The 12,090-nt window shown below is 38.9% G+C and overlaps 1 protein-coding gene across 1 annotated transcript; it reads left to right on the forward strand.

Annotated features, from left to right (window-relative positions):
- The first annotated feature begins 7,363 nt into the window (after nucleotides 1–7,363).
- Nucleotides 7,364–11,843, forward strand: LOC104456265 (U11/U12 small nuclear ribonucleoprotein 35 kDa protein). Its single transcript, XM_039299129.1, is given in 7 exon segments — nucleotides 7,364–7,565; nucleotides 7,568–7,621; nucleotides 7,721–7,818; nucleotides 8,245–8,296; nucleotides 8,710–8,780; nucleotides 9,445–9,523; nucleotides 10,783–11,843. Coding segments are annotated over 6 exon segments (384 nt in total). The 5' UTR covers nucleotides 7,364–7,477; the 3' UTR covers nucleotides 9,466–9,523; nucleotides 10,783–11,843.
- The last annotated feature ends 247 nt before the right edge of the window (nucleotides 11,844–12,090 follow it).

The following is a 12,090-nucleotide window of genomic DNA, read 5'->3' on the forward strand; positions in this document are numbered from 1 at the left end:
TATGAGTTGAGGCTTACCAAGGTTAGGTACCTCTATGGCTGATTTCAACCCACCACATTGCACGCTCTCTTCATGTGGATGATACGATGCACACAAAAAGAAACTAGATAAGATTCGAAAGGCCATGCGGAGTTTGAACATAATAAGTCCCCTTCCTTGATTAGACTTCTTGTGTTTTTTCTTACTCTTCGTTTGCTCAGTGTACAAAATCCAAAGATGGAAGACTTTTAGGTCTCCTTCATTGGATTAGACTTCTCAAGTTTTTCTGTCCCTCCATTTACTCAGTGTAGATCATGCAACTGATTAATTTGTTTTATGTGCAGGTCAGGGATTATAAATACCCACCCACCCACACATCCACACACACACTCAGATAGCAAAAATGCACTTCCCTTCGTCAACATCATCATCTTCTCTTATCACCACCATTTTCTGCTTGCTCTTGGTTATAGCCTCCCCGTTCCTTCCAGGAGCCTATGGCCGTAAGTGATATTTATATATTTGGTGCTTCAAGCTTCTAATAATGGAGGAGGACATAAATTGAGCATCATGATTCCATGAAACCATAGCTGACATAGCATGACGTGAGAACATAGAGAAAATTTTATATATCTTGCTGTTTTTCTTATCATCAGTTAGACAATTTTGTTTTATTGAATATCGAACTAAAGTTCGGGATGAAGTTGAATAATTCATGGATAACGTTGTATATTGGGTTATAAAGTTCAGAGATCATTTATGTCATTTATCTTTTATTAGTTATTGATCAAAATTTTTTGCTTGCTCTTGATTATAATCGTCTTGTTTCTTCCAGGTGCCTCGGCTATTTCAACTCACAGTAAAGTGGCGGTGAAGGGAGGATGTAAGTGATTTTTCTTTTTGGTGCTTTGAGCTTTTGATAATGGAGAGGGACATGGATTTCCCAAGGCATGACGCGAGAACATGCAGAAAATTCTATATATCGTGGTGTTTTTCTTAAAGTTGCCTCGATATTTTGCTGCACGAATCATTCAATAATTTTTGGGCGGTGTCTGATCTTTCATAACGATTTCCATTGAGTTTTTTCTTGCCTACAGATATGGGTCTTCTAGATTGTAGCGAAAATTGTCCAACAAATCCTAAACCTAATGTACCTATGCCAATTGAGTCTTAAACTTTTTTCATTTTGGTCAATTGAATCCAGTCAATTTTGGCTGGAATTTGCCGCACATAAATGTTAATCGTCTTACATGGCATTTGACCGGCATATTAACGTTGATAATATTTTAATGTTTTTCATATTTTTTAATTAATTTTATTATTTTTCTTTTCCTTTTCTCCTTTTTTTCTCTTTATCCTTTTTTTTTTTTTTTTTTTAATTGTGGCTGGCAATGGCTTACTGGGTGAGGGTTGCGAACTTGTGACCAGCCTCATCCAGATCTGGGTGCATGGCTTTTCAAGTTTCCTCTTTGCGACATGAGCGATCCTCTACTCGATGGGAGTGTAGCGACGTGCGGAGGAGAGATCGTTTCAATCACCGCTTTTAACACCCTCGCTCATGGCTCTCCTCATCATAAGGCAGCCGCTTTGGTCGATGTGGTGAACTGTTTCACCACCTCTTTCTCTTCTTCGTTTGTTTTCTTCGGTTCGATCGAAATTTATTTTAGAAAAGGATGAGCAATGATCATGGGCAGACATTGATTCCCACAGGTCATTGCTTTCCTTTTAGAAAATTTTGCCCATCTCCCACGAGTTTCAACCCTCGTTTCCCTTCCCCTTTTTCATTGAAACTTCCCTTGTAGGAGGAAGACTCCGAAAATCTCTTTTATCCTGCCAACCTACGGTTTTCCCCTCGAATCTCCATTGAATTCGATTTCTTCAGCCGCGTTGAACCACTTGATTCTCTACTTTCCTTCTTGTTCCTTGGCCGAGAATCTCCAGAAAATGCGTCCCTTGTTCACTTCCCAATTTCGCAAAATTAGCGCCTCAAATCTCACCTTCCTTTGCTCGATGGGAATTGGTTGAACTTTCTTGCCCTTTGTTCATGTTGCGAAGAGGAAGCTGAAGCCTAAAAGCCACTTGCCCAGATCTGGGCAAGTCTGGCCGTGACCCTCACCTTATCGCGGAAAGAGAAAATAGGAAAAGAGGAAAAATAAAATAATGAATAAAAAATTCGCAAAATATTAAAATATTTTAAAAATTGTTCACATGATTGTAGTCACATAAAATGGATGATGTCCAAGTCAGCAAATTCTGGCTATAATTGGCCAAATATGAAAATGTTTAGAATTCAATTGGTAAAATTGAAAGGTTTATGATTAAATTGACAATAATTCAATAGGTTTATAACTTTTTTGACAATTTTTTCCTTGATCATGAGTCCTCCTTTTACACCATATCTCGTCCCTTTTCATCACATAGTATATGATAATTCATAGCAATTTTCATTGTATTGTCTTGCACATGCAGCTATCCCTGCGGTGGGAAGCCATCCTCATCGTGCCGGAGTGTATGTTGCCCCCACAAATTATCGTCCTGGCACAACATCTCGTTGTGAGTCCTTTTTAACTCCATATCTTGAACCTTTCTATCACGTTGTCTGCCTCTAGAATGGTTCATACATACATGAATCATTCATCATACATTGTATTACGCTCGTTTGAAAGTACTGCAACCTTAATTCATAAGATATTCTCTAGTCATATAATCATGTAACATGTTCAATTTCACTTTTGCGTCAAACGAGCATTGATACTTCATAAAATTTCATCTTTACAAATATAGTATGTGTATATGCCTAATTTCTTATTTTTAGCAAGAATTAGTAGCAAAATCTCGATGCTCTGTACTGACACTTATTTGCATAGCATTGTCACAACTTGGTCAATAAGATTTTCTACAGTAAAATATGTGGGGGGGGAATCATGGTAATTTCGTCTAGAGTATATTACTAACAGAGTCTCAAGCTGAGGAGGGAGTGTGGTGATGGCTATAAAAAAAAAAAAAAAAAATAGTCTCGCCTTCTCAATAGAAAAAGAAAAAGTGAAAAAAGGACAGTGTCGCATCATCTACTTTCCGAGAATTAATTTCGTTTCTTCTAGTGAGACTCATTCCTTCATTTCCCTCTATATTAAACATGGCTGCAGACTACCGGGGACATCCTTGAAAAGAAAACATGTTGGTTGTTCCAGATGCCATCAAGCCAAGAACTTCGTGTTTCTCATGATCGTGATATATATGTAATATGTCATAATACTCTTGTTATGTTCTAGATGTAGTAGAATTACTTCAGTTCCCTGTATTCTGCAAATCATCTTCCATACATTCTCATGTGTAGACTCGTCTTAACAATATTAAAATATAAAGAGATAAGTTTCACAGGTTAATCTTGAATAATGTTCACCCGAGTAGAGACATCTCATCACTGTCTTGCACATTAGGAAGTGGAGCAAATTTATTGGTCCACTCAGGGAGCCTTCTATCTCGATAGCTATTCGGTGGCATAATTATTCAGACAGTCTTACATATATTATACAATGGTCAATTCACTTATAAACTTTTTTTTATTTTTTTATTTTGTCAATTGAGTTCTAAACTTTATGACAAATTATCAATATAAACTTTCGTCAATTTTGCCCGTAAAATGCTAACGTGGTGGTCAAGTCAAAGTCTTTATTTTTCGTAGTACGATCGACAATGACGTGGATGATTTCTAAAAAAATTATATTCTTTTTCTTTTTCTTTTTTAAAATTTTTTTCCTTTGTCGTATTTTTAGTAGGAAAAACTAGGGGTGTGCATGGTCCGAGCGGGCGATTTCGACCTAGAACCGGAACCGCCCGCTAAGGACCGGTTCCGAAAAATTGGAACAGGATCCATCCGTTTGTTGCATGGATCCACTGGAACAGGACCGCCGGTCCGGTCCGGTTCCGGGTGGATCCATGGAACCGATCTTGACGCGAAACAATTTTGGTTTCAATATAGAATGGTCGGGTCTATGAGTTGGGAAGGAGGGAGGAGGTCTATGGTCGGGTTTTCAACATAGAACGGTCGCGAAACAATTTTCCGCAACTATGGCGGGTGGTGGCCGACGCGAGGGGGCGAACAACAGCGGCGGAGGAGTAGCGGCGGCGGCATCGACGCTTGGGGAGGAATTGAAATGGCAATAGGATTAGGAGAAACCGAGGAAGAGACAAAGAGAGAGAGAACCGAAGACGAAGGGAGTGAGGAGATGAGATCCAATCTAGGGTTTCTTTTTAGTAATTTTTTTTTTAATATTAAAAGGTTCCGGTCCGTTTAGGTGGGCGGATCCGCCCATGGAACCGGAACCGGACCAGTCCATCGGTTCCGAAAAATTGGAACCGGGAATCGGACCGGTTCCCTCAAGAACCGCCGGTTCCGGGCGGTTCCGATACGGTTCCGGACGGTCCGAGCGGTTCCCGGGTATTTTGCACACCCCTAGGAAAAACAAAACATTTTTTCCAAAATCCGTCCACGCCAAACTGATTGTGTCATGTAAGACGGCGATGCTAACTGAATTGCCACTTCAATGATTTTCGGCCAAAATTGACCAAAAGGGCTACTTTGATTTAGGATTAATAAATTAGCAAATTTTTTAAAAAAATTAAAGATTATATCGGCCATGACTTGTTGGGTAATTTTCCGTTATTTGGCTGCGACAAGCGGGCTACCTAGTGCAATAAGAATGGCCCGACACTCTTAACAGATCCATATACTCAAAATCAGCACCCCCCTCCAAAAAAAAAAAAACAGGGTGCATGAACAAGGCTTCGAAGCTAAAAGCCTAAAACAATGCTAAAAGGTGCAACTGTGATATGGGTTACATTGCAGTTCTTGGGGGGCAAACCATGAATTTTATCTCGGAAAAGATCTATGGACGAGTCGTACTTGCCCCATAGTGCATGAATGACGGCTATTCTAGAAATTAAGCACCACCTGAGTCCATTCCAAGAATTCAGGGCTACTTTACTCATCTTTTTGTTTGCTGAGCTTCGGTAAACACCTACTATATTTTGTCCTTGATAAGCAAATGTACATAATATATATGAGGTGAAAGACAATTCTATGAGAAATTGTACATATATATATAAATGCAATAGTCTGGATGTAATATCATTTGGATGTACAATGCCAAGAAGAAGATTCCTATCGAGCAATATAGGTGTTGACAAAGAAAGGATTTTTCACTCTGGACTTTTCCACCTATCAGCTCATCCTATTGGCCTCATCATTAGCATGTATTTCTCTTGGGTCACAGGGAGGGATGACCTAAATCTGTGCTATCCGCTTGGCTTACCAACTAGAGAAGGTGATCGGCATTTTATGGCAATACAAAATCCGAAACACATTTATTTCCTTATTCGGTCTCGCGGCCCCAGCCCTGGCGGTCCCTTAATAATAAAAAAAGAATAAAATAGAATAATTAATAAAAAATTAGAGAAAAAAATCAGTATCGATTGTGTCATATAAGATAATAAGTATTCAGGTTGTCAATTTATGACTGAAATTGGCAAAATAGGTTACACTAAAAATTTGTCAAAATGTTCACGATTATATTGATCAAATTGAGAAGTTTAAAATTAGATGAGTAAGTTCATGGCTTCCTAAGTAAAAGGAAGGAACGATCAAGAATCAAAGTGGGAAGTACATTTTGGTTGAGAATCGCGAAGGATTCAGAGCAGCGAGCGAGAATGAAATCCCTGCCTTGTCTTTCCCTCCCGCCCTCTCTAGACTTTGAGCAAGTTGTTCGTTTCTAGCTACAGAGTTCAGAAGATGCTCGGTTGCTTCTGCTGTCGAATTTAACCCGTCATCGTCTACGTCGTGCCTGAGAAATGCGGGGGTCGGTTTGGTCAGGATGATTTCAATTTTCAAGTTCTAGATGGCTCCTAAATTTTGTTAACCTTTTCGACGCTTTGCGTTAGTGGCTTTTCGTCACCCGCACCCAAGCCGTTGCCGTGGCGTTAATACAATTATAAACCCTTTAGTTAGAGAGAGAAAAAGGAGAATACATTTTGGAGAGAGAGTGATGATAGGAAAACCCTCATCCAAAAAATACATAAAATCCTTTAATTTTTAGATGCATTTGCTTCATGAAATATCGTCAATTTGAAATACTTCTAAAAATACTCACTTCTATTACTCATAACAATGAATTAATGAGAGAAACACTTTATCATCAATAAGATGTTCAGGTAAAGATTATTATTGATGGCGAAAATATATTCCATTAACTAGTTTTTCTAATCAATACAAATAACTATATTTAGAAATATGCTTGCGAATCATTGATTTTTCATGGAAAAAAAAATCAATAATAACTTCTTTCATTTTTACAACTAATATCACTGTTGGCTTTGTTATCTCATTTTGGCCATCAAAGACCTTTGCTCTTATAACTAAAATTAAAGGATTTTAGTCACTAATGAGGACAATTAGAGAATATTGCTAGATTAATAAGGCATTATGTAGTTTAGCATCCATAAAAATTTATCTAATAGCCATCTTCATGATCGATTCAATAAGTTACTCTGGTTTCTATTTTTCAAAGTATTAAAAAGCACAAGTAAAATTCACCATAAATAGGCGTTGTATCTTCACAATCGATTCAATAAGTTACTCTAGTAACCTAATAATTAATATCATATTATATGAATAGAAGGACAAAAATGAAATGGACATTGCATAGGTCTTCCAAATGAATCCCTGTTCCTTTAAAAGTAGGAACGAGCATCCCCATATTTAGTAAATAAACTTAATAAAGTCAAACGATGAGACGGTTAATTAATTTCCTTATGGAAAAAGAAAAATACCTTTTTGATTACTAAATAAACTTTCATCTCTCCATGACATATAAAATCAAATTGCGATACTCATTTAGAAAATTAAGTTGCAAAGTTTTTCACGTTCATTAATTAATTTCACCCGATGAAAAAATAAGTTTTCTCTTCATCACAAGTGGCTCTATTACTTATTAATTTACAAAATTAACTCCATAAACATGTCAAAATGATTTTAAACCTTTTTTTGGAATAAATACATTAAAAATCTTCAAATTTATCACTAAAATGTAATTTAAAAAGTAATTTATCATAAAAGTGCAATCAAATTTTAAAATTTTCAAAAAATTCTACCAATGAAAAAATCGACTTGATTAAATTTTATGATTTGATTACACTTTTTAAAAGTTTTGGGAGTTCTTTACACTTTTATAACAAGTTTTAGAAGTTAATTGTACTTTTTGAAAATTTTAAAATTAAAAGTTTCAGGACTTCGTTATCTTTTTTTTTTTTTTTTTTTCTATACAGAAAATTAAGATTTAGCACATCAAGGAATTAAATTTCTAGTGCTGTTCGAACTGAACTTCTTCATTAAGAGAAAGCATCCTCCCATATTCCTCTGTTTCGCTGCGCTTTCGTCTTCCTCGGAGACTCTGTTCCTAGAGAGAGAAAGTAGAGAGAGAGAGAGTAGAGAGGGAGGGAGATGAGCAGGAACAGCAGCAGGCTGAACTCGGTGTTCTACGCGGAGTCGTACCACCCGATCCAGGCGGGCAGCATCGACGGCACCGACGTCCTCCCCACGACAACGCCGTCTACCGCGCCCACCTCTGCTCCTCCGCCGCCCTCTGTAATATCCCCTCTTCTCTTTCCCGTTTTCTTTGCTTTACTTCCTGGGTTTCTGACTCCGTTTTCGATTCGCCCTTTCCTCGCGATTCCCCCCCACCAGATGACCCGTTTGGCGATCCCAAGGCCGTGGGCGACCCCTACTGCACCCTCTTCGTGGGGCGCCTCTCCCACTTCACCTCCGAGGACACTCTCCGCAAGGTCTGGCCTTTGTCTTGATTCTGAGGTTTTCTTTCATTCCCATTTCTCTCTTCTCTCTCCTTTTGAGGAAGAGTAGTTCTTTTTTTTTTTTTTTTGGGGTGGGGGGCTGGTTTCAGCTGTTGAGCTCGTTTAAGGTAACAATGGCTGCGGGAGAATGGGAGAAGTGCTTGGGAGATAAATAAATGATTCGACTTGGCGTCGTTCTCGTGATTTATGAGGGGAGTGCTAGGAGATGGAACTTTGTTTTGTTTTCGAGGAAGGGAATGGAAATGCTTGCCGAAATATGGCAGTTTTGGTGTTAAAAAAACGTTTTTTTGGCGGTTCCGACTGCTAGATGGAGCATTTTGCCTTGCATTACCGCTTTTTCTATCCGTCTTTCGATTGATTTAGGCTTTATTGACCTACAATATGGGTTCCCTTGTGCAGGCTAGGAGCAAGTATGGTCATGTGAAAAACTTGCGCTTGGTCAGGCACATTGGTAACCATCTTATTAGCTCTTGTAATTTCTATGATTTTCAGTTTGTGGAGAGATCATGATAAGTGCTTCGGGTTGATAGTAATTCAAACTTCACTTAATATGAAACAAATCTTGGTAGCTTGCACTTTATTCACTGTTTTGACAGAGCAGCAATGCTCGATCTCTAACTTATTATATGCTTAGTTTTTTGATACCCTAATTTTTGTGGAGATGTTTTAGTGGCAGTAGTGTATATAACTTTTTAACATTACCGATAGCCAATTTGAAGCTAGTAAGGATCACTGGTTTTATCATATTCTTTATCCTGTGCATATGAGCGGATTGCATTTTGGATGGCATAGTTGTTTGTGCCTCCTTTTAAATTCAAGGTATTGGCTCTACAAATTTCTTAGTCTGTCGGTGCCTGTTTGCAGTGACTGGTGCCTCAAGAGGTTATGCTTTCGTTGAATATGAAACTGAAAGAGAAATGAGACGTGCATATAAGGTACTTTTACTCTGTTCTAGGCATGACATTGTGCTTGATACTGGGTAGAAGCCTAATGTTAATTCTTCTGAATTGGTCCTCATGTCTTTGAGATAGTCCATGACATGCTGCTGATGAGGCTTTTATTGTTGACTCATTGTTGACGCTTTGCCATGCAGCTTCTTAAGAGCTTTTTGGGTGCCTTTCTCATCATATCTAATAGCTAGATACATTTTGTAAGTCAATCTAGAGATCTAACTATGAGTGCATTTGGATTCAGAACGAAGGAGATTGGAAGACATGCAAAATTAAGATAAAAATCTGTATAGAGAACTCATTTGAGAGCTTCTTCATGGGGTTGCTGCTTTTAGTCACCATTTTATTTAGGTTGAAGATTAATGTCAATAGGATGTGAACTTGATGTATGTTGGTTATGAAACACTGATGCCATGTTTTGTTGAAAAACTGCTGCAATGTTCTTAGTGAAAAAAGACTGGAAGAAATGTGTAACCAATAAAAAATTAAGAAAAGCTACTAGAAAATCACATATTTTCACCAACCGAAATTTGAAGGAGTAGTTGTGATCCTTTTGGACACTTCAAAAATCCTAGTATTCTGTTGCAAAGATGAAGCTGGGCCACATTTGATGATACTAACTCTTTCTATATTGTCATTATATGATCAGTCGCCCAATCCCATTGGATGACTTGAAGAGGCTGGGCATTCCACCTCCTCCAGAGGGAAGTTACATGTCTCGCTTTGAGGTATTGTCTCTGTTGTATCTAAATGCTGCATATAGCTCCATCGAAATGCATGTTTTAGCCCTCCTGAGTTAGTTATGAAATTTCATTTACCATTAAACTTCTATACGAGAGTGTCATGATATTTCTTAGGTTAAGTGTGACTATAATTCAAAACTAAGACCTGGACCAGCTAAATGAATGATGGCGTTGATGGAGGTACTAGCCCTCACTAATTGAGCTCACTTCCTTATTCATTCCATCATCCAATATCCACTGCTCAAATGTTTTATATTCTTGTTGTACAAGAAGGGATTTTCCATGAAAAGGGTGCTTGCCTTTTTACTCATGAAAATATAATTCCACTGTTGAGAATTCCTTTTCACCTTATTTCCATAAATAAGCTTGGCCTAATCAGCCTCTTTATAGATCTGCCTAGATCCTTGTTCCCCTCCCCTTCTAAGATACTCTTCTGGTATTTGTGGAAACCATCACCCTTGAGGACTTAATTTGTGGGCATGGATGAGCATGAAGGTTAAGTGGCATTCCTGAGGTTGCTGTAGATTTGGTGGGAGGTTACCCAGCTGGAACTTTTCACTTTTGAAGTTAATCCACTTTTTCGTGGCTTTATTTGGTATAAAGGCATGTGGAAACTTTAACTCTTAGCTTTACTTTCTTCTATACTAAGGTTTTACTGAAATTCTTTACTTGAATGTACTATTAGAAATGGAACTAGTAATACTTTTCCTTGGTATAGGTTTCCATGCTATTGTTTGCCTTTTGCCCCTCAACAGGCATAATGTTTCCAAATCCATTAGGGGGAGGAAGCTATAATTAGCTTTCTGTACTTCATTGCACCTTACTGGATGAATTTGGGTTTGTTAAGTCCTGTGGAGCGACTGGCCTTGGAGACTAAGTTTATTTCCGTTTGGTGATTGGGTTGCATAACATTTCGAACTCCATTAGGGGAGGAGGCTATAATTAGCTTTCTGTATTTCATTGCACCTTGATGGATGTATTTGGGTCTGTTAAGTTCCGCGGAGTGACTGGCCTTGGAGACAAAGTTTATGCACTTTTGGTGAATGGGCTGGACCTTCTTTTCCCCTTTTGACTTTCCTGTGATAATTCTATGGCAATTTGCAATGCCTCATGTTGAGTTCATTCTCCTTTAGGAAATTTGCAGGAAGAGTATCTGAGCAGTAGCCTTTTTGAGTTTTTCATGAGTCGTGACATTTATTATGAAGCTTGTAGAGCAGAATGTCATGATCTTGTATCTTTTTCAGGTTCCATCACCCCCTAGAAGAGGACAGGGTTTGTTAGATAAGGAAGAAGGATCTCACAGAAGCTCTAGCAACAGAGAAGAGCATACTCACAGAGGAAACTCTGAGGACAGGGAAGATCGCGTGCATGGGAGGAGCCCTGGTGATACATTAGATCACTCTTACGACAAAAGTTCCCAAGGAAGAACATTGCCATGACAAGAGGCGCCATCAGGATCAGTAGTTTTCCAATAGGAAGAGCTCGCTGGAATTAGAAGAGAAGCACCATTACAGAAGCTCTGTGGAGAAGGAAGAAACTGTAAGAAGCTCTTTGGATGGGGAAGAGCGCTCTCGCAAACAGAGCTCCATTGATGATGATGGACATATCAAGAAAAGGAGCAGAAGAAGTTCCTCGGAGAGAGAGGATCATAAAGAGAGGGACTCTTCTGATAGAGAGGAGCGCCATGACAAAAGCAGGTCTCGAGATGAGAAAGAACGCTCTTATAAGCGTCACAAACATCGTGAGAGATCCCATCAGCATGAGTGGAAAAGATCAATCAGTCAAGAATATCCATCTGATTATTGATTTTTGGGCAGTTTGCCTTTGGTTTGAATCCAGAGTGTAATAAGGAGAATGATGTGCATAGAGATTTTAAGTAATCTTACCTCTCATGCTGAGGCGTCCTCGACATTACTACAACGAAGCCACAGAGAGTGACCAGCGGGACTTTTGCAGAGGATGGTTTGCCGGTATTGAGGAACTAGAGTTGTCAGACCCTCGGTTATTGATTGCAAGAGAGATAGTCGTCCTGTTTCTGTGATTGAGTTTAACCAGAGGTGTGAATACGGAAGGCATACTGAGGGAGAAGTCGTCTTGTTTCTGTGACTGAGTTTAACCAGAGGCATGAGTACGAAAGGCAAACTGAGGGAGACTTCGCCATCCGGAACACCTAATTCCTTCCGGAGGTAGTCCATCTGAGTCACAACTTTTAGATGTGCCAACAATTGTCATTGAAAGTAACTCTTCAATTGGATATATGACGGGTTGTGCTCAGATTGGCAAAGGAAATCGAATTGTTATCGCATAAGCGCAGGCTAACGCACCTTTTCATCTTTTAGGCACTCTAGTGCTACTGTCTTTTGTTATTCGTAACATAATTTCCTTCTCAGGAAGCTGCTTCACTCCCACGCAGAAGACAAGACTAAGCTCTGTATCCCTTCGGTCTGTTTAAGGCCCAATTCTCTAAATTTCTCTGCTGAAAAAATCATCTCACAGTTCATCTACTCATCTCGAGGGAGGACGGGGTTCCCCTAATCACTTTTGGTATTAGG

This window comes from Eucalyptus grandis, chromosome 8 (genome assembly GCF_016545825.1).
Source record: "Eucalyptus grandis isolate ANBG69807.140 chromosome 8, ASM1654582v1, whole genome shotgun sequence".
Lineage (NCBI taxonomy): Eukaryota > Viridiplantae > Streptophyta > Magnoliopsida > Myrtales > Myrtaceae > Eucalyptus > Eucalyptus grandis.